This window comes from Xenopus laevis, chromosome 5S (genome assembly GCF_017654675.1).
Source record: "Xenopus laevis strain J_2021 chromosome 5S, Xenopus_laevis_v10.1, whole genome shotgun sequence".
Classification (NCBI taxonomy): Eukaryota; Metazoa; Chordata; class Amphibia; order Anura; family Pipidae; genus Xenopus; species Xenopus laevis.
In genome coordinates, this window is record NC_054380.1 from 89109213 (window position 1) to 89133871 (window position 24659).

Below are 24659 nucleotides of genomic sequence, written 5' to 3' on the forward strand. Positions count from 1 at the left end.
ATAAGGACAAAAACAATGACAACATGGCTGAAATCAGCTTTGCTTTTAACTCCCCTGCAGTCAGAGCAAGCAGGAAAAACATTTGTGGTGCTACAAATGTGGTGGGAGGTGGCGATGAGTCTTGTATTGCAAGTATCAGTGATTATCCTGCTGATCCTATGCAATTCTAAGGATTGCCACTGGGACAGCCTTTAAATAAGGCAGATAAGCAGAAGTTTTCATTTAGGAAATAGACTTGGCAGACCACTGATCAACTCTTTCTTCTCTACTTTTTTCTTACTTGGGAAGTTTTCAGTCTACATTTACCTAAGAGTCCTCCTTAAACTTCAGCAGAACAGACAAGGCCTGCTTCAGAGTGAGGCCAAGTTGTAACTTACTTTATCCACTCCAAAGGATGGCCAACGCAGGCTTGCAACTTTTAGGATTCGCCTTAGCTTGTCTGGGCTGGATTGGGTTTATAGTATGTATTGCAATCCCTCAATGGAAAATGTCATCATTTGCTGGGGATGCCATTATCACAGCACAGATAACCTATGAAGGACTCTGGATGTCTTGTGTAATGCAGAGCACAGGGCAGATGCAGTGCAAATCTTTTGACTCATTGCTGAAGCTGGACAGTAAGTATGGTTATTTTATTTGATAATATATAGTAGTGTCTGGGTCTTTTAAAAGCTGGAAAATGCATATATGTACTTATATGTGAATGGATATATATATATTTCTAGCAGTTGATGCAAAAATAATTTTCCAGGTCATTGTCTCTTTACATTCCCATCTTTGTTTACAGTCTCCTACTTTACATTTGATGCAAGAAATCTTGATGACAACAGGCTGAGCTATAAAAATTGATGGATAGACTGACCTTATTTTGTATGTGTAATTATACGCTAAGTGCCATTACAACCCTGATAACTAATCATCCAGTTATCACCTACAAAAAGACGAGTTTATGCTGGCGTAATAAAATACCTGCTTCAGTTTAAATATTATCATAATAAGTTGGTGCAGTGTTTATCTAAACTTGCTCGTACTATGAAAAAATAATTATAGCCAAGGGAAAACCATGAATACTAAGTCAATAAGTAGAAGATGTTTGTCCTTTAGGTAGAAATGCTCTCAGCCTTGGCTAGAGAGATTGCCTTCCATTGATAGCTCATTGACAAGCAACCCCCTTTTCTAAAATATAACTGTACTGAGTTTATTGGCTCATTCACAGTGTTATACAAAATAGTCTACTCCTAACAGCCCTTTGACCATAGAATACTTTGCACATGAGTATATTGGGCTGCCCACAGAGAATGTACCTGGTGTTATATGAAATAGTCAATAACACTAACAATGAAATGAAGAATGCCTCAAGTAACTTAATCCATTCGCTCTACACTATATCTTCCTTTGCCTTAAACTCTAAAAATTCATGTGTTGATGTGATAACACAATTCTCATTTATTTTCAGTTTATTTTCTCACTGGGATAGAAGAACGCCTCCAGCAACATTTTTTTCCACCTATAGTTTATGTTCTCAATTATGAAGTAAAATTGCTGAACACAGAGCTCCTGAAAATTTGTTCTTGCGATGTATTGCAAAGCTGGAGTGCTGAACTTTCCACCTTCTAGTTGCTGTGTATCAAAACTCCCAGTATCCTCTGATAGCCAGCAAATGATGGGAGTTATCATCCACAACAGCTGGAGCATATCATATTTTACTTTAATATTGCCAGGGTACATGCTTCATGTTTAGTTTCCACAATCAGCTTGAGCCCATATGTTCAGGTTTAGAAAAGCTTATATTATTACACATTTTTTATAGAACGGAATGGAACCTGTGTGACTGTTGTAAATAGGTTAAAAGGATCCACTTGAGAACACAAGGCAGTTATATATGAAAATATCTGCAGCCTTGCTGGAGACCCTAATATTGTTTATAAAAATATAGAGTTAGGTGTTGTTCTTTGTACAAAGGATAACATCCTTCCTAAGGGAATGTTATTTTTGGATAGACTGAATACTAGGAGCCCATATGGGGGGCAGGATTGTTTTTCTTATGTTCCTTAGATGTTGATAGTTCACCAGTTATTCTAAGTTCACAGAGCAGAGAACAAGCAGCCCCTCCTGTAAGATTCCTGCATGATACAATATGTTAAGGTGTGTCCTGCTTATAATATACTGGCACCCCTGTGAAGTCTCAGAAAACCTCTGATGATTCTTTATACAATAAACTCTCATTTATGTTATTATTACTGAATATCATTTTCTCAGCGTGTGTTGAGATAACATAGTTATGCTGTAGTAAAACACAGACACACACCCATAAAGGAAACTGCCATCCTTACAATCAGCAGAGGACATCTACACACAATCCCGCAAACAAACACTGGTCATTTTAACATGAACAATAAAACTACTTTTGGGAAAATGCCACTGTGCCAAATCCATTCAGCTTGTATGGGAATAAATGCCCAGCCCTGTTTAATGATTGGACATAGGACTCTTCAATGGAGCTTATATGCTATTTTTCATATGGATCTTTGCTGACATGGCATATTAGTTTATTATTATCCTTTATTTATATAGAACCAATGTATTCAGTCAATGTTTTATAGCAAAAAGGGAAATGTACAGCAATTCATTTGTACAGAGAGACTTTCAACTAGGGTTTTACTAAACTCATACATAAAAGGACAGATCCTGCTTAACTACACAGTCTCATTCTTGCACAGGTGAGCAGCTGGAAGACATGAAACAAGCAGGTTCTCACAAATGTGTGCTGCACAGACAAGATCAAACCAGCCAAAACATTTGCCCTAAGGGCTGCATGCCTTTCACAAATTAGCCCTCCACCCTGTGTGAAACAGACATTTCTAACAGTTTAGATTTTAACAGAATTGGGTTTTTTTTTGCCTGACAGGCCAGGATGACTACAAGTTAATTTGAAATGCATTGTTGCATTTTGGTTTGGTCAAAATCTATAGCAAATGTTTCTATTTCATAGTGGTAAACACCGGACATATAATACATGACACTGATACTGAGGCCCCAAATTTCCAATTCATTCAAGCAGCAAATACGCTAGAAATTGTAAAATTTGAACAGCTACTTTGTTCAGGAACTATTTGTTGGTACCTATACATTGTATGGTCCAGTATGATCTTAAATATCTAAACTGGTTACAACATTATCTGGGTTTGAAATTTTGGGACAATTCTCTGCAACAATAAGCTTTAATATTTTTCTAACTGGAAGTTGTTTTGTGCACACAAACCAAACCCTGTGTTATAATTTGAGACATTTACTTTAGTGACTACCTCCTTGTCATCACCCCATCACATCTATACACACCCACTCACACTCATGCCCCAGTTACTACCAGTTTCTTAATCCAACTACTATTCACTCTATTCTAACCTGGGATTGTATATTGGTTTTCTGACTGAGGTTTGCAAATTGTTTTTTTTGTTTGGTGAAATATCTACTGGATAGATCTGGTTGTAGGAGGATATTATTACAGGATTGGCAAAATACAATATATGTATATTTATGCCTGTAGATATATGCACACATAAGTTCAAAGTAAAGAGTGGTATTTAGTAAAAATGGAAGCTTGTTCACTTGCTTATTTGTTACAGAAGCAGTACAGTATATATATATATATATATATATATATATATATATATATATATATATATATATATATATATATATATATATATATATATATATATATATATATATATATATATATATATATATATATATATATATATATAGGTTCCAATGGTTCCAGCACTCCAACGCTGAGGTAAAATACACCCAGGTGCTATTCCATGCCAAATATTCAGTAATCCACAGAATTAGGAATGCACACTGGGATTTTAAATTCTTTATCTTTATTTGTTTATGCTTTAAAAGAAAACAGGTCAACGTTTCGGTCCCCCTACATATGATCCATTATTATGCAGAAACCCCTTATCCAGAAAGCTTCAAATTGAAGAAAGGTCACCTCCCATGGACACTATTTTTAATAAATAATTCTGATTTTGTAAAATGATTTCCTTTATCTCTGTAATAATAAAACAGTACCTTGTACTTGATCCCATCTATGATATAAATAATCTTTATTGTGGGAAAAACAATCCTATTGGGTTTAATTAATGTTTAAACGATTTTTTGTAAAAATAAAAAAAATAAAGAATGGAGACCCAAATTATGGAAAGACCCTTTATTCGGAAAACTGCAGGTCTCAAGCATTCCAGATATCAGGTCCCATAACTATATTATATGCATGTTATGGATGAGTAGGGGCCATGAATTATGAAGTGTTGTTTGGGTTGAGGTATTTCAGATGAACAAAGAAATGCAGATTCTGGTTCAGACTTCCTTGCAAGTTAAATATGTTACTACTTTTCAAGTAAGGACTTGGCACGGAATTACAACAGGAAGATGTTATTACATGGCCATCTAATCTAGGATCAGTAAAAACTCTAAAGCAAAAACACTAAAACTCCATCCTCTGCTACTGAAATAATAGTAGAGCTGCCAAAAATGACATAGAGAAACTCCAGTTTAAAGGTCTGTGTTTTTCTAATGATGAACCCTTTAATTTACAACAAGAACTGCTGAGCACATTGATGTTGCTAAGGAACTTCGTGCTCACCACAGCTTTAGAAATCTAAGTTACTGTCACAAAATTGGTTGAGGAAACTATGGATCGGTAGTTGAAGTTAGCTTATATGATCGCTTAGGGGCACATTTACTAAGGGTCGAATATCGAGAGTTCGAATACTTCGAATATTGAAGTCGAAGGATTTACCGCAAATACTTCGATCGAACGATAGAAGGAAAAATCGTTCAAATCGAACGATTCGAAGGATTTTAATCCATCGATCTAAGGATTTTCCTTCGGTCAGAAGAAGCTTAGAAAATTTATGGGGAAGGTCCCCATAGGCTAACATTGTACCTCGGTAGGTTTAAAGTGATGAAGTAGGTAGTCAAAGTTTTTTTTAGAGAGACAGTACTTCGACTATCGAATGGTCGAATAGTCAAACGTTTTTTAGTTCGAACCGTTCGAATCGAAGTCGAAGATCGTAGTAGCCTATTCGATGGTCGAAGTACCCAAAAAAACCTTCGAAATTCGATGTTTTTTTTACTTCGAATCTTTCACTCGAGCTTAGTAAATGTGCCCCTTGGTGTATGTGATAGAACAAAAATACAAGACTTAGGCAGCTTTATTTTGCCTGCATAGCTAAGCACAGTGCTCAGTCTTTTTTGTATCATGGAGGAGAGTTCCATCAGTTCCTTTAACACACATAACACACACAATCTGTAGAGTTGCCCCCCAAAAAAGAGGTCTGAAATCAGTGGATGAAGAAGGCCACCAAAAGAGTTGTAGTTTTAGTAAAATGGTAAACTGTTATTTTGCACTATTAAACCAGAAGAGGCTTCAGTCAAATAGAGTCTATGTATGGGGCCAGATAATAGCAATTAAGTCCAGTCAACTATTCAGTAGGATCGGGCAATACAAATTTCTTCATGGCAGTGTCAGACTGGCCCACAGGGATACCAGGAAAAGTCCCGGTGGGCCCAGGTGTCAGTGGGCTCTCACAGTAGCGATCGTAGAGGGGGGCGGGCCCTGGTGCGTGACCCGCAGCCGGGCCCCATCCCCCTCCGAACGGCCGCATTTGGCCGCATTTTCAGCGGGGAACGGACTGCGGGGGGGCCTTGAGGGGGTGCGGGCCCTGGCCCGCTCGTACCCCCTGCTCCCCCGGTAGTTCCGACGCTGAGCTCTCATGCTGCTAAACATTTGGCCTATTTCATGGCCATTCCCTATTTTTATGAGAACAAAGTGGCTAAATAGATGAAATAACAGATTAAAGTATGTAAAGAAAACAGACTAGGAGAATAGAGGTTGAGTGACGAGAAGAAGAATAATAGTTCTAAGAGTGGGCCCCTGGTCTATGATTAATTGGTGGGCCCCTAGTTAAAGGTTTTTGGGTGGGCCCCTGGTGTCCCAGTCAGACACTGCTTCATGGGCCATACCTAATGAAATTAAAGACTTTTATAATGTTATACTTTTATTATTCCAGATAAATATATCGTAACTAGTAACTAAGTATAACACTAGAACACAAGAAATAATACTAAAGCGCGGTTTAGCTTTTAAAATGTTGCATCTGATTATTATTAATGGAGCTATGGTTTCTTTCTTAAGGTACTATACAGGCCACCCGAGCATTGATGATCTGTGGAATTCTTGTTGGTTTCTTTGCCATGTGCATTGCTGCAGTAGGGATGAAATGCTTGACATGTCTTCAGGATGATGAAGTAAAGAAGGCAAAGGTTGGAGTAGTGGGAGGAGCACTCTTCATTGTTGCTGGTAAGTGACTCTGCCTCTATTAGGCCATAATTTGTGATGTGTTAACCCCAAGAGAAAGTCCACACATTGAGCCAGATCGATGAACTCACTTCTAAGTCCCCAAACATTCTCAGACATTTATACAGATGTAATTTTTGCAGTTAAGAACTCTATGAAATACAAAAAGGTTTGTTTGGAATTCCATAATCTGTACAAAAGCATTTACCATGCAGTCTGTGTTCCTTTATACAGTTATGGAATTCCTCTGTTATTTGAAAAATCCTCATATTTTACAATAGGGGGGTATATCATTCCATAAACAGTACACTTACACAATTTAGTGACATTTACCCAGCTAGCTAGCAGTCCACTCCTGCTGCTTTAGGAGCAATCCTCATCATGTCTGGGCAGATTTTATACGAAACCAAAGCTCTAAGGCAGTGGTCCCAAACCAGTAACTCGCAAGCAACATGTTGCTCACCAACCCCTTTGATGTTGCTCCCAGTGGCCTCAAAGCAGATGCTTATTTTTGAATTGTTTCTTAGATGCAAGTTTTGGTTGCATAAAAACCAGATGTACTGCCAAACAGAGCATCCTGTAGGCTACCAGTTCATATAGGGGCTACCAAACAACCAATCACAGCCTCTATTTGACATCCCCATTGACATTTTCATGCTTATGTTGCTCCCCAACTCTTTTTTACATTTAAATGTGGCTCACGAGTAAAAAAGGTTGCGGACCCCTGCTCTAAGGCTTACTCCAGCCAAGTCCAGTCAATATTTCACCTATTCATAAAGTAAGTGCTATTGTAGATATGTTGGGCAGCTCCATTAGAGCCTTTGAGAAGGGTCTGTTAGACCTAAAGGTAAATGCAACTTGAGCCACAGATCAGCAAAGTTATGCAATGTACACCTAATCCCAAACCAGAGATGGCATACATACAGTATATGCAATAATCTAACTTCCAATCTGTACTTGCTCTTTACAAATATCTCGTGTACTATCTCCTTTTCTACCACAATATGTGCATCAACTGAACACAAATTTATATACATATTTTTTTCTTCAGGTCTCTGTGTTTTGATAGCAACAGCTTGGTATGGAGATAAAATCGCAAAGGATTTTTACAATATGTTCACACCAACCAATTCTAAGTAAGTGTAACTCTATTGTGACACCTTGTGAATTATAGGATGTACACTCTTAATAAAAATAATGTTTCTTATCAAAATAGGGTCTAAATCTCTTAGTGGTATCTGGGAATGCTCTAACGGGTGGCCCCACTAGGAACAATAATAAAACACACATGTGCAGCAACAAATAAAACTTTATATAATTGCAAAGTGCAAAGTGCAATTACATATATAAATATCAGTAACAACCCTGCCCTGGTGCAGTCTTTACCAGACACAGTCTCACACAACACTCTGGGTGGACAAACACAGTCTCAGTTCATTCCTGGCTCCCACGTAGCAGGCACTTGAGACACACACTAGAGCCATTTAAATACCCTTTCCCTAGGCCAAAACCCATTGCTGCCCGGTACCAGCTCACACATGGCTGATACAGGCATCCACAGCATCTCACAGAAGTATGCAATGCAACTCATCTGGAGTGTGAGCAACCAAGCCTCTTTTACAGGAATCCATCATCAAGCAGCTAATTTACTTTCTCTGCTGCCTCTGAGCACAGACATCTCCTTGCAGTCGAGCTCTCACACAGTTATCAGGGTCCCAATAATCCCACCAAAGACCCCATCACCCATGTGGTAAACAGACTACCGTATATACTCGAGTATAAGCCGACCCGAGTATAAGCCGAGGTACCTAATTTTACCTACGAAAACTGGGAAAACTTATTGACTCTAGTATAAGCCTAGACACAACTACAGCCCTGTCTCTCAGCAGCGCACATTCTGCCAAAGCTACCCCCCAGCGATCAACCGGACTTCTTTGCAAAGGTGATGGTGACAGAGAATTGCCAAATGGATTACTGTTTGCATTGTCCCACTGTCCCACTACCATGTGCAGAGGGTGCTGTTTGATATTGCCATCACTGTTAATCTTTCGTATAACCAACAGAGGGCGCTGTGTGATATTGCAGTCACTGTTATTCTTTCATATAACCAACAGAGGGCGCACTGTTATTCTTTCATATAACCAACAGAGGGCATTGTGGGATATTGCAGTCTCTCCCCAAGTACTGTTGGTATAGGAATGATTAAAAGTGACTGCAATCTCAGCTACTCGGGTCGGGTACCGCTGACCCTAGTATAAGCCGAGGTAGACTTTTTCAGCACATTTTGGATGCTGAAAAACTCGGCTTATACTCGGGTATATACGGTATTTTTGTTTGGACAGGACCTGTTGAGATTTGCATTACAATTTGCATTAAAGAAAATAAAACAGTTTTGAACAAGAAACCAAGAAAAGATAATACCAATATGAAAGTATCAGTCTTTATTGGCACCAATGATTACCATAAAATAGTACTTTGTTTGTGAAGCTCCCGTGTTTTGAGCTTTAAATGAAACAATTTAGGGCATTGCAATGGATCTTTAAAAGTATTGGTACCCAGTAGTTGAGGCAGATACTAGGAATATAAATAACAATAGCCTTTAGTTTTCTCACTTATGTAATGTCCAGTTACTATTATTATTACTGTTTATGGTTAGCCGCCCTTAATAAATGTATTTCACATGGAGGTGATTTGCTTGTTTATATCTGTTTTTATAAGCAATTCAATCCGACAAAGAGAGAATAGTGATACATTAGATAAAATCACATTATTGCTTTAAAAATGTATTTTGTAGCAGAACATATTGGCATTTTTGTTTTGTGAGTTTTCTATGCAGTGATTTTATTCATATAAATATCTTTTTTCCCACAGATATGAGTTTGGCCCTGCCTTATTTATTGGATGGGCTGGAGCTGCGCTAGCAATCATTGGAGGTGCTTTGCTCTGTTGCTCTTGTCCCAGAAAAGAGACTTCCTACCCACCACCAAGAGGCTACAATAAAAGTGCACCACCTGCTGGAAAAGATTATGTGTAACAAAGGAAATACTGTATGCAACTACCATGGGGACATTAGGACATTATTCTCCACTTATTTCATTAATGTTAAAGGCATTGCATTGCCTTAGATTCAGCAACAGTACCATGCTGTCATGTTATTCAGCAACCCAGTATAGCAATGACAGTGATAAGTTAATGCAGGAAGATATTAAAATCTTAAAAGTCAACAATATGAATTAGAAAACAGAAGGTTGTGCAGATGTCAGCTTTAATCTATGTCATATTATTGTCTTCACAAAACCCACACCCTAATCCTATAAAGCTTGCCTAATTATATACAAATACTGTATATATATATATATATATATATATATATATATATATATATATATATATATATATATATATATATATATATATATATACCATACTTCATATCAGCTTCATATATAACTAGCAACAGCAATCATGGTTCTTTTTCCCTTTTGTTTTGGTACAATATAAATTGCAAGAATTGGTTATATTCTGTGTTATTTCTGTATAAATCTATTTTTTTTGTTTTGTATATGACTGTTATTTTCAATAAGCAATAGTAATGAATTCTGTTTCAAGGCAGAACTGAATCCAAGCATGGGGTACAATGTACAGACATGGTTTCAGGCAATTTTTTGTCAGTTTTGTGGATTACTTCCATTATGTGATTTTTTTAATAAATAAGACTTTTACAAGAAAATATTGTTTGGTTTATTTATATATTGGATCAAAACAGAGTGCAGCCGTAATCTTCAAATGGCCCTGTACCTCAATGTTGTTCTATTATAACATGCAGATTTTTTTTACTGCCACCACAGCTATTTCTATCCATACTACTATAGTACTGCCTCTGCTTGTACTACTAGTGTGTTTGTACTAGTTCTACGATAACTACTATAGTACTTAGTATTTTCTCTGCTTGTAGCACCACGGCCGCTAGTACATCACTAAGGAGTTTCTCCACAACTACAGTTGCATATTACAGTTTGTTTCTACCAAAAACATAGCACTATAGAGTTTATTTGCTTCTGTCATTACTGCTAGAGTATAAAGAAGATTCTCTATGTTTACTATTCCTACTACTATACTGATACAAAGTTTCAAAAATTCTACCTACTACTTTAGCACTGCTTGGGAGGAATGGGTTGGAAACAGGGGTTAAGTGGACATGTGTAGTGGGGGCTGAGGAGTAACAGGTCCTGATCAGGCCCCCTGTGCCAACTCCCCCATCCAAAGTGGCAGGGACTGTTCCCTGATAGTTTCATCAATGCTACTGATCTATTAAAGGGGAACTCTGGCTTCCAAACCAAAATTTGATAAAGAGGCCCACATAAAATAGAATCCCCTGAAATACCCATCACAGTTACCATTTTTTTTTCAAAAAGTATGAATAAATGCCATTTTCTATGCTGAAATCCAGCTGTTTAACACGCTGGAACTACATAACCCACAATGCATTGCACTGTGATGTTCTGTTCCTTATTGAAATCATGTGTGCAGGGTATTGTGAGGTTTGGAGGATGCAGGCTGAGGACAGATGGCTGTTGATACAAAGTAACAGTAGTCAGCCAGCTCAGTAAAGTAGTCAGACAGATCACCAGGAGAGCAGGGAGCTAGGCTTAGGGAACTGTTCCAAACAAAGCTTAAGTTATGTTTGTGTGGAGTTCCCCTTAATTTTGTTATTTTCTACAAATAGTACCATCCAAAACATCGTTTGCCTAGTTTCTTGAAATGTGTAAACTTGAGATAATCCACCCACCTGGACTAAGTCTAAAATGTGTTATAATAATAAGCCATATAAAGAATCACCTTTCTCTTGTTCCACTTATTCTACAATCTATATTTTTGGAAGACAGTGAAAGGACACAAACCATAGACAAGAAAGCAAATCAACTATGCTATGGTTTTTCCTTTTCATTGCATGCAGAAATGCTCAGTGGTGCTTCTTATTCATGTATATGAGAAATGTCTGACATTAGTGTGCAATACTTCTATCGATTTAGTTACACATTTGCAAGCTTTATATTGCCATTGCAAAACTTTGTTACATTCACTTTATATGTATTTCCCTGCATATATCATATCATTTAAGCAATACATTTTCATACGAGATATATATGTATACCTTAATATTTTATATATAGCATATATGGCATGATGTAGACAGTGGTATTATAAAATGGTTTGCTATTGGTCTTAACTTATATCTTTTTTCATATTAGTCTACGTTTTGGGGGTTATTTATCAAAATCCAAATTTATCTGATTATTTAAAATAAAAAAGTCTAACCTAACTAGAATCCACGATTATAACCTTTTTTAATTAATAAAAAAGCACAATTTAATAGGACTGGGGAAAAACTCTATCAAATCGAGTGACAACCCAAATCGTGCATTTTTTTTAAAAAATTCCCAAATTGCTCGATTTTTTTCCCAAAACGCACAAATTTTTTCGTATTTTTGCCTGAAAAGCCTGAAATAGTCGGATTTTTGGTCTATTTCCAGTGCAGACTACAGAAACTTCCAAATAGGATGGGGACCTCTCCCATTCACTTATATACAACCTTGGCAGGTCTGAGATGGCTGCCTTTTGGATTCAGACTTTTTGCAGCCTCCCAGTAAAAAACTCAAATGTTTTGAGTTTTTAGCATTCAGACTTTAATAAATAACCCCCCTTTGTGTTGCAGCTCTCTAATTTTGAATTGAATCTCTTTGTTAAAGGGATTTTTTTGGCATAGTTTTTACTAAATTATCATTTCACCATTTAAAATGTAATTCTCAAAGCAATAAAAGCTTTTGATAATTTAATCAAGAGCAAAATTAGCAACCAGCAAAAGATCTTCAGGTAATAGCATATAGCTATGCTCTGGTCTCAAAACACCAAGTCCTTAATATAGTAAAATCGTCAAGGTACACTTCTCCGAATGAATGCGCTCAATGCTTTTCTTCTTTATCTATCACCCTTGACAGTGATGCGAACTTAATATCTTTATTATTGATTGTGCTCTGCTAAGGTCTATCATTTTTTAAGATTTAATAATGCCACATCCCATTTCATAACTGTGAATATATAGGCTGCAACATGCACGAATGCACTCAAGCATACTGTATATAGCTAACTGCACTCTCCACAGACCTTTTCCTCTGTCCCATTAAAAGACATCTCCTCCTCATTTAAAATCAATTTCCACTATAACGGTGTAAGTTTCTAATAACTCCATATGCATAGAAGTCATTTATCAAGAATTTATTTCCCACTTACAAGCATGTCTACAAAGAATTTTATTCATTTGTGGTTTTGTGTAACTAAATGCTCTGCTTCTGGGCTCAATACTATACAAACTCTAGCTAGGGATATCTCATATGCATTACTGCATGATCACCTTGTTTTATCCTGAAATAACTGTTTACCTAGAAAATAAATTGCTACCTTGATAAAAATGGTATGAATGAAAAGCCCCTCCCAGTAGGTCTTTGGATACAAATCACAGATATTTGATTTTGTTTTTTTTGTTTTCCTGGTATATGCTCAGTCCCCATTAGCACATAATTGTGGGCTGGTTTTACTTTTCAGTAATTTTTGCAAGCTTTGCAAAATGTCTCTGTCTGGCATTTCCAGCCAAACATGTTAGGACAAATATTAGAACTGTGGCTGTTTTATTTTTTTTGGTTTTTTGGAACCTCAACAATATATTTTTATCAACCAATTGAATTACACCAAATTATCAGATAAAGGGTATTTGCAATTATGGATTTAGACTACAATAAGGAACTGTTTGTTGGAGCTCTGGCTACACCAGACAAATTTTGACACTGGTCACAATTTGGACAAACACAGCTTTTTCTTGCCCTTCTGTCTCCATCTGGAGCTGCTAAACCAGTGTTGCATGTGATCTAAGTGTTTATGTGAATTAAGTGTTTAGTAGGCGTTAAAAACACAAAGGCATGACGCCAGTGTAACGGTGCATGCACAGCTGGAGCAATTCCGCATGCGCCGAAACGCACAAAGGTTACCGAATCAGCTGAAGATGGCACCCATGAACTTCACTCAACTGAATCTGCACGAAGGGGTAATTAAAGTTAGGGGCATTTTCCCGGGGTAGAAGCTAAGCTGGGGGGAGGAGGAAGGGGGGTCTATGTAGGGTAGGGTTTTTTTTAATATAGTTACATAGTTACATCTGTTTGAAAAAAGACAAAGTCCATCAAGTTCAACCCCACCAAATGAAAATGTTGTAAACAGCAATCCAGAAGGCAAAGATAGAAAATGAGGAGCCTGTTGCGGAAGGCTGAGACTAACCCAAAAATGTTTTTAAAGTATGTTAATTGTAAAAAGATGCAGGTTGAGAGTGTTGCTCCTTTAAATGATGGTACCAATATGGTTGTAACAGATACAGAAAAAGCCAATTTGCTAAATCAGTTCCTTTCTTCAGTGTATACAACAGAGGAGTCACTTCATAGCTGCACTGTTGGCTCAGCTCAGTCTATTTCATGACTGACTCCAGATATGATTAATAAAGCTTTACTAAAAATTAATATGAACAAGGCACCAAGGCCAGATGGAATACACCCTCAGTGACTGAGAGGGCTTAGTTTAGTTTTAGACTGGCCTCTATTTCAGATTTTCTCAGTCTTGGATTCATCTGGTATGGTACTTATGGACTAGAGGAAAGCTTATGTAATTCCTATATAAAATATCGGCCTGGCAATTATAGGCCAGTATGTTTGACATCTGTGATGGGCAAATTATTTGAAGGCTGCTGAATGGCATTATGAGCAGTAATCAGCATGGCTTTATGAAGGATAGGTCATATCAGACAAATTTGATTGCTTTTTATGATGAAGCAAGCGCTGGTAAGGCCCCATCTAGAATATGCTGTACAATTTTGGTCTCCAGCACTCAAATGGGATATTATTGAATAAGCATGCTTGATAAAGGGGCCTGACCCCAAAACGTCACATTTTCTGATAATAAAACGCAAGGGACTGTCCCTGCTTGCACCTGCCCTTTGAGTGCCAGTGATTTATTACCTACGTGCAGTTGGAGGGTGCCGATCCCTTTGTCACCGTGCACCGGGCAATCAATACTGTACGTAGGGCCTATTTGAATATAAACAAATAAGCCATACCTCCAACAATCTATTTATTGAATGTTTTTAATCTGAAGTGGTTTCAAATTCAAAAGTGGTTTGCATATGGTTTGGCATGACATATTTGTAATCAATGTCAAAGAAGGATAAAAAAAAAAAAAACCCTTAGAAAGACCACTTATCATTTAATATTTTAGTATTTTTAGAGCCTTAACATATTCCGAGGTACTGTAAAATAAATGTACATACAAATTTTATACACATAGTGACCAGTATCCAATACAAAATGTGAAGAGAGCCCTGCCCAAAAGAGCTTACAATTTATAATAGCCTTATCCATTCTATCTCTCATTATTCTGCTTGAGCTGACTGGTGCTGATGTGACTCTAGTCAAGCCACTGAATACTGTGCCACAAAAAGCATCCATTCCAACCCATTTAAACAGGGAAAGATTAAATGATAAAAATACAGTAGCAAAATTATATTCAGGCTTTAAATAGATGTTAAATAGATGTTATGAAAAGATGTATAATTTTAATATTCCTAAAAAAATGGGTTTGTGCATGGGACAATATAGGGCTCATTTACATCTTCAAGTACAGCGGGAAACTTCACTTCAGCAAGTTGCTCCTAAAGCCACTTGTATTATTGGTACTTCAATTAAAATGCACTCCTGGCTCTTTCCTATAGTCAGTTTACACATTGAGAGCCCCCTATCCTCCACCTCTGCTGCCAGATTTAATAGCAAATCATCCAGCAACAGGGAAAGGTGTTTTGGGTTTTTTTTGGAATTATTTTCGGAATACATTGCTCCTATAGTTGTTATTGGTGCTGCTCAGTCCTTCCTGCCTTCCTTTCCAAATTGAGCGTTACCTCTTGCCCTGCAGCAGCTCCAGGTTTCCCTTAGCACTACGTGTCAATCGTAGTAGTTCAGTTATGCCAAAAGAACCAGGCCCACGTCACTTGAATGGCAAACATTGGAAAGATCCCAGGGGACAATGAAGCACAAGTGCAGTTGCATCCATTTTGGTGAATGAAATGCAGTTATGATAGGTGCAGCACAAATGCATCAAGAGATTTATCTGTTTGCATCCACTATGACATTGGAATTCTGTGAAAGCATGGTGCATTGTGGGAAAAACATGGCTCACTAAGTGAATGCACCCATATATGTAAATATACATAAGCACCCACATCTTTATGCTGGTATACTTGACTGCATTTGACCATTAGAATAATGTCTAATACAAAACATCTGTTCATTACTGGCAAAGTAACAATATAAATATTCATACATTCATGCAAGAAAAAGGATTACTAATTGATGTCCCTGTATATCTTTATTTTTAGAATTTCAAGATTAGATTGATGTCAGGCTTCACATTGTTTTACTATCTGCAAGCTAGAACAAATTGTTCCCTCTGTCTAATAGCCATTGTGCCTGTGAATGGGTGGTCTGCTCCTGTTCTTTTCTTTGACCACCTGTCTTAGAATGCTGCTTGGATCGTTCATAAGGGAATACGTGAATGCAACGAAGCTTCCAGATGCAAAAATGTCTCTGTATATTGCCTGCATGTATCATTTGAATGGGAGGCAGGTCTGATGGAACAGATGCTAAACTCAAGACATTATTTCATCGAAGCCACTCCTTAAGGTTATTCTGTACTGTCTTTTCAGCAAAAAAATAACATAAAGGGAAGAGGAAGAAATCAAACCATAAGCAATGACTTAAACTGAAAAACAAACACATATTCGTAAGGACGTTTGATATGTTTGAAACAGTAATCACATCACATATCATTTAATAAAGTCTATCCACTGCATATAAATACCTTTGCACTATTACAAAAACACACATTTTATATAGTAAAGTACTTCTGCATATATAAAATAACAGGGTTCTCTATACACTGGTAACTAGAGTATAACCCTTTAAGTGCTGAAAATAGTAAAACCGACAGTACTGACAGAAAAATGACGTTATGACGTCTATGTTGCATGTTACATTATGGAAACAATTGCATTTCTTGCTACCATTAATCAGAAAGTCTGCAACCAAAATGCTTCTCTGATATTCCAAAAAAAGCTCTCCTTATCACTATACCTTGAGAGCAATTCCCATTCCCAAAGCAGCACCAAATCATGTGATAATTATACAGTAAGAAAACATGATCAGAGTGTGATGAATCCACATGTTCCCTCACACATACTCAGCCAGAAGAGTATCAGCTACCACACTAGCTTGGAGAAAAACAAAGGATGGATCAAAAATATCATAAAGTAAAGGTGGACATATAAAATCAGCTTATTCAACAGTGTAAGGGGCCTGACAACAGGCCTACCCAACCCCTAGCTGGCAGAAATTGGACACATACTGATTGATCCAGTTTAAACATGCCATATACAGTAAATGCAGCTTGTTGATGTGGGCCAGCATTTACCTTCGTTGTAATCCTATATTGCCCAGCACAAGTTGGGCAAATCATGGGAAAGATCCTCTAGTTAAGCAACCTCGAAACAAAAAAAAAAATTATGTTGATTACAGAAGTGCTTAGAAGAGCACACTGAGCAATATTATGTTTTGTTAAGGTTTACATATCCTTGAAGTGTCTAATTAAATAACCAATCTTAGTTGGTAACATATAATGATACAGTGAGGGGCACATTTACTAAGGGTTGAATATCGAGGGTTAATTAACCCTCCAATTCGACCCTCAAGGTAAAATCCTTTGACTTCGAATATCGAAGTCGAAGGATTTACAGTAAATCCTACGATCGAAGGAAAAATCATTCGAACGATTTTCCTTTGATTAAAAAAACCTTAGCAAAGTAATGGGGAAGGTCCCCATAGGCTAACATTGTACCTCGGTAGGTTTAAACTACCAAAGTAGGTAGTCGAAGTTTTTTTTAGAGACAGTACTTCGACTATCGATTGGTCGAATAGTCGAACGATTTTTAGTTCGAATTGAAGTCGAAGTAGCCTATTCGATGGTGGAAGTATTTTTACTTCGAATCCTTCACTCGAGCTTAGTAAATGGGCCCCTGAATGTCCAATGAATTGGCTGAAATTATATGATAATGATTTTTGTGTTTAAGTATACATTGTAATTGTTACTGCAGCATATTGTCCGATCTATTTATTGGTGCAAGGAATGAATAAACTTTCTTCTCTGATGAGCACTCTATGAGGGTCATCAGTTATTTGTGGGCTAGAGAAATCATTTTAGTTAAGGGATTTGATATCTCCTTTGCTAAATGTATTAATTGGGCAAGCAGTCATTAATCAGACATAAACGTGCATCTGGCATGAGTCCCCTGTCTGTCTCCCAATACAGCAATAATACAATACAAGCTAAATATTATTGGAGCTAGTGAGTGCTGCAACACTGCTATGGATGCAGATATATATATATATATATATATATATAAATATATATATATATATACGTACACACATTTATTTAAAAAGCATGGCTAATTCTTAGCATTTTTCAAAAGCTGTAAGGGAAAGGCTTATCTACAGCACGGACTGCTCTTGTGGCACTAAACTAGAATGCCTTCATAAATCAATTCCTTGGCACAAAGTGAAATTTCAGGTTTCGGAGAGAACTTCCACCTGTCTGATGTACTGATAAAACAAAATATTGTACTTGATAAATCTGCAAAGGCAACAACTCATTTATAGTAAATAGCAATGGCGCAGTTAGCTAGTCACACAGCATGCTCCATATATTGTATAATAAATAGAGTTTTGTTTCTTTCTTTTGCTTCTCTCATTTTATATTACCTAGGTTTCCTTTTATTAAAAGTAACATGCCCATACCCCCAGAGATTGCCTCCACATTCCCTTATAACCCTTATGAAATGTTTATGTGTTGACAGTGACCATTAGACTCTCTGCACACCTCTTCCCTCAGGAGAATCTTGGTATCCAAAGATAAGAAGCAACTGTGATCTTTTCTGTAACTCTGATTTATTCCATTCTCATGCTGCTGTGGATGTCTGTGCTTCCTGCTAACAACTGCAGGGCAGAAAATACTTAGAACTTCAGTACAAAGTAAATACCAAAGGCATGATACTGTGCCTTTATTTTATAACATAAGGCAAATGTAAGGTTGGAGTGTATTCTTTGTAAGGGTTATTGGTTCTAAGGAGAAATATTACTGTTACATTGTCAAATAAAGAGAAAATAGTACCTTAGCACTCAAAAGACCTTAAGATGCTTATTCAAAAATCATTGAAACTAGCAACAGAATGCTTATATCTATTTCTTTTTTATAGATTTCAATGAATGCCTTTTTTAAGGCACAAACAACTAATGCAAAATGCACACACAGACATGAGCACGCACTCACTTTAAATGATAAAGTCAAAAGGCAGCAATAGAGGGATTATTCACTAGCACAGAAGAACATTTTCACTACTGCAATCAATTGGACATTTACGTTGATCTGTTTAATTCAATAAGAATATATTCAGCAAATGTTAGATTGCTTGAGCAATTGCACTACTCAAATTAGCACACAGTATTCATTTCATATCTCATGGAACAGCCTTGAATAGACTATCCTACCCTCTGCTGCTTCAAAATGCTATTGCAGCAGGACTACACTAACGTTGTAATGTTTTGGGTTACTGAGCTGATTCTGGCATTAAAGGGACCCGCTGTTACGTGTAATCCCTGCCTAAAGCTTCCTATGCAAGGAATATAGAGGATCAGGTTTAATGTTTCCTGTTTTGAGAGTATTTATCCTGAGAAGTTCATAGAACAATAGCTAAACGTCTTTATGTATATATATATATATATATATATATATATATATATATCCCTAAAGGTGCCTAATCAACAAAGCATTTCTTTAGCTACTTTGAGGGAAATAAAACAGAAATAAAAGTGGTAAATTGTGAAGTAAGTCGAGTTTGCGGGGGGGGGTTCAGATGCATCAATACCTGGAAGTCTAAAGATTGTACAAATCTGAATTATAACCTCTTCTACAATGCATCTTAACTATATCCTTTTTGATATATTCTGCTTTGCTTTCCTGTGGCCCACCCAAACAACCCTTCAAACAGCATGAAAAACTGAGTCTATAGGGATACTACAAATGAAAATGAAAAAAAAAAGAAGCAGGGCAAGCAGAAGCTAAAACCCTCTTAGACACATATTCAGCAGGGATATGTGTAGCTCAGCATGGTTATACGATTCTCTACAATGAAAATAGGGGTGTAATGTTGTGCTTTAGTGAAATTGCCCCTAATAATGCATTATACCTCCCAACATTTTGGAAATAGATAGAGGGACAAAAAGATCCACACAGCAAAAACTTCTTGACCATGCCCATTTATGCCACACCCCTTAAAGTGGACCTGTCACCTACACATAAAAAGCTGCAGAATGAAAGTCCTTTGCAAATTAAATATGAAACCCCAAAAATATTTTTCATTAAAACATCCATACCTGTTATAAAGGTGTTTAAATATTTAAACTGTCAATCAAATACTACCTGCCCCGCCTCTATGCCCGTGGCATAGAGGAGGAGCAGACAATTACTTTCACTTTCCATTCAGCACTTCCTACATGTCACTGCTCTCCTCACATTCCCCCTTCCCTCCTCAGGCTCTATAATTGTGTAGGGCACTGCACATGGACATTAGGCCCCCATTCTGGTGCATACACAAGATTTTGGGGTGATACACAATTTCCCTTAATAAACGGGTCCACAAAATGGCTGCTGCCTGCTTGCTGTTATTGTATAATTCCAAGACAGAAGGAAACAAAATTTAAATAATAAATACAGTGTAAGTAAAGTTTATTTTGCTCAACTAACATGATAGAAAAGAATTTGAAATTATTTCTTAGGGTGACAGGTCCCCTTTAATTACCATGTCCATTTTACAGAATTTGGCAGGTTTAACACATTTTGTGGTTTTTATGTGTTATTACAGTTTTGCTAACTGCCCTTTAAACTGTGAGTCTAAGTTCACCCAAGAGACCTGCTTAATTTATATTGTTACAAAAGTATCTAATTATCTATTCTGGGCTCTCTGCCAAAAGCCAATTAAGTTGGAAACTTTGTATCTTTTTCTGGCTGTTCAGTGCAGGAGAGCAAAGAGAAAGTCGGGACATTTCAGCAACAAACCCTGGACTGCTGGCAGAGCTATCAAAATCGGGACTGTCCCACTCAGTTGGGATATATCTTTTAATTATGTGTAAACATAATGTATGTACACATACAACTCCTGACTATTTTGTTTAATTGTGGCTTACAGACTTAAGCTGGCCATAGATGTAAAGATTTTGAAAAGATCTTTTCGTTATTGTGAGACCAAGATCATTTAAATGTACGATTTGTCCATCAACTAAAAAGACCATTTCAATCAATATTGTCTAGTTAAAGCCAGTAAAACTGAGAGCAGCTGCCTGGTTGGCCCTACAAATATAGATAGATTTCACTGTGACCGATGAAAATGTTTTAACCTGGCCGATCAATTTTCTGACAGATGTCGGACGAAAAATCGTAAGATATACAATCGTTCGATTCCCACTAACTTCACGATAATTTGACGGATTGGTTGGATTGCTCTAAAATCGGCCATTCACAAAAGAAAAATCTTTGCGTCTTTGGGGACCTTTACAGTCTGTACGAGCTTTTGGTTTTATGCAATAGTGTCTACAGACACTAGAGAAGAAAAGTACATGTTCTAGACTTTACAAATTCAAGTACAAGTTCAGAGCATGAAGACACGCATTATTGTGTGCATCTTTAAATAAAAGGAGGTGCAATTCATTCTGCTCTGTGCACATTCTATGACAGGTAGTCTATGCTGTATAAGGTGCTGTTTATCTATTTCCATTGCAGTAATCACAAACTGTGTGGGTGATGTATAGCATTCAGGAAGGGATATGCTGTAACAGCTTTATTTAGTAAAGATAATCTAGAATTTTTTTCTTTCTGAGAAACAATATGTGCCTGAACTGGCCCCACGCTGATCAGCCTTTTGGTATGAATGGATTATTATATATGTGACAGTGACTGCATTTTGTTCAGTACATAATACAGGACCATGCAGAGAGCATTTTGTGTATCACTACTGTGCCTGTCACATTCTGTACCTGTACTTCTATTTTACAAAGGACTAATCTGCATTTATTCCTGTAGTGAAGCACTGTTCCATTGCAGCTCTTTAACACTTTCAGCACTTGCAGATGTTATAGAAGGCACAGAATTCTTTGTATTGTTTTTTGTTGTTTAGAATTAAGAGTTATATGTTGTCCTTGGGCAGCCCCCTGTGATGCACACGTTACATGTTTCTGAAGTTGAAAGAGAATTTTTTTTGTGTAAAGGTTCAAAGAGCAAAAAACAAGTGCAAAAAAGTGTTTTGTGCACTTTGCAATTCTGTCAGCTCCAGTAGGCACAGGTCCTTTTTCTACTCTTTTCTGGTGTGTCATTCAGACAGCTTGGGGGGCGCCAGGCACATACCTCACATGCAGCCTACCCCTAGTCCAGCAAGTGTTACCTCAGTGAAAAGTGGGTGCGCTCTGCGAAGTCAAAGTGTTTTGCACACAACTGCACTCAGCTGTGCGCATTTGCGCACGTGCGTCCTCGGTTGCGCACGATTACGCACGCGCGTCCTCGGTTACGCACGGTTACGCACGCGCGTCCTTGGTTACGCACGGTTACGCACGCGCGTACTTGGTCGCGCGCGGTTGCGCACTGCTGTTGGGAGCCGAAGTTGCCTAGAGCGCCTTGCTGGCATGACCCGGCGCTGCTTCCAAACAGGGTACCTGGACATCTCCTTAGATAAACAGAAGGTCTGTTAATAATGATAATTCTCTGTTTTACTTTCCAGAACAACATACTTTTTTTTTCACCAAACAGATCACGGTGAAATTCTACCTTGGATTTTTAAAAACTTCTGCTGCTGGCAAAACCACAAATTTCTCAGTGAAACTTTATTGGGTGAAAAAGTTCACTCATCCCTAATAACATCCCTAATATTTCAGCTTTGCCAAGAAACAACCAGGTCAATCCAAAATAAACAAAACAAAATAAACAATTTAAAAGCCCAGCACATTTAAAGTGCAAGAAATAAAATAAAAAAAATATATAAAGTGGGTTTGAGTAAACCAGTATAATAGAAAACATTCCCAGAAATTGTGCCACTGGCTTATATTTGTTGAGTCTCAGGAATATTCCCTTTTTGCTACATGACCAACGTATTTTATTGCCGTAGAACTTGGTCTTTCTTTCCTTTTTCTCTCTTTGGTTAGACTTTAGGAGTTTAACACTATCTTGTTTCAGGATTGCAGGTGTCCCTAGCACAAATTCCCACTTTAACCATGAGCAGTTCAAAAGATGTTTGTCCTGTACATGCCCAGGTCTGAACTCACAAACCCTGGAGTCTGGAACAGGACGGTGCCAGAGGTCACAGGTAGTGTGAAGATTTTCCTTCTACAGAAATTATCAATATGCGTGGTATTACTCTTTTCCCTTTGTGTATACCCCTGCCCTAACCTTCCCCCTTTTCTTTTCTGTATCCCTCCTTATTCTTATATAAAAACAACAAATAAAGATTTACACATCTCTTGCCACAATATAACTATGTAATGGAAATGTACCAGAATCCTATTCGTATTTCTTTTATGGCTTGTAATGTCTTCTAACACAGCTTTTTAATGGTTTATACAACAAATGTAAGAATAAGGCAAAAACATTTTTTAAAAGGGAGACACATTTCTTTAAACTCCAAGTTGGAATTAAGATTTAAGAATACAAGCAAGAACATTGCTAGTAACATTCATAAACCTATGAGGGGACTTCTAATGTCAGATGCAAAAGAAGGATACTGCAGCTCCATCTGCTGGAAGATGTCTGAACTAAAATGAATGCCTAAATAGGCACTGCTTGGGATTATTAAAGTATTGTGTTGCTTTCTAGGCAGTTCCTACTTTGTGTTGAGGAATATGTCATCGCAAATCTTTCAATTTCACACTGGAAAAAATTATAGTTGTTGTAATATAGGCAGTATACTATTGATTATAATATAATGTTGTATTTGCACAGGGGCACTGTGGAACCCGGAGAAGGCAGTCAGTGTATGTTGCAATAAAAACCTGATTTTTTTTTAAGTTATTTATTGATAAATATGGTAAAAATGTTTATGTGTTTTAAGAAAATAGTGGGATATTTTTCGGATTTTAGTAAATAACACCCTAATGGTGTACAATGTGCAAAGCTAGCACACCACCATACACAATGTATGTATATTTTTTATTTATATAGTGCTACTATACAAAACTGTATCGTAGAACAATACATTAATAAAAAAACAGGGGTCATTGTGATCATTTAAAAGTTTAAATAAGTATATAGTACTATTGAATCTAGTGGTCTTGTACAACCTAGCATGAATTACAAATGTACAAGAGCATCTGGTTAATTGTAACCATAATATTATATAATTTAATGTCTGCTAAAAAAAACAAGGAAAAATAATAATTAGTGATTAGCAAAAACATTTGGTGAATTTTCAACAGTACGGTAAACCACAGCCTTTTATCAATGAAATTTGTTTTCAACAAACAGGACCACCAGCTCATGGTATCAGTTAAGCAATCATAATCACTGGGGGGGGGGGGGGGGGTTCTAAGATTTGGCACTCCCCCAATGATTTTATCTTTCCTTTTTTCTTAAACCTTTATAGGATATCAAACCTTTGTATAAATGCCATATTTTTATATATTGAATTCACTGAACCAGTATAAAGCTTCAGCATCTCTGTAAAAGTAGTGATTCAGGTATTGAGTGGACTGGAGTACACCATCATGGATTTTGTTAGGCGTGTCAGTGACACTCAGTATGTAGTGATGGGCGAATTTATTCGCCAGGTGCGAATTCGTGGCGAATTTGCGCGATTCTCCAATAAATTCGCAAAACGCCCGCGAAAGTTCACCCGAAAAAATTTGCCGGCGTTGAAAAAAACAGACGCCGGCGTCAAAACGGGTTTCGGCGTCAAAAAAATGGGCGCCGTTTTGCGAATTTTTCGCCGTTTCACGAATTTCGCGGGAAATTCACGAATTTTCCGGTGAAGCAAAACGGCACAAATTCGCCCATCACTATCAGTATGCTCTGGACTGCTGTGCAGCACATTATAAACTGCATTAACTGGTGG

General features: G+C 37.3%; 1 protein-coding gene across 2 annotated transcripts; it reads left to right on the forward strand.

The window, feature by feature from the left end:
- Positions 1 to 204: 204 nt before the first annotated feature.
- On the forward strand, positions 205 to 10100 carry cldn1.S (claudin 1 S homeolog). 2 transcript variants are annotated; one of them, NM_001085976.1, is given in 5 exon segments: positions 245 to 617; positions 6209 to 6373; positions 7422 to 7506; positions 9242 to 9759; positions 9794 to 10100. In NM_001085976.1, coding segments are annotated over 4 exon segments (636 nt in total). In that variant the 5' UTR covers positions 245 to 394; the 3' UTR covers positions 9405 to 9759; positions 9794 to 10100.
- The last annotated feature ends 14559 nt before the right edge of the window (positions 10101 to 24659 follow it).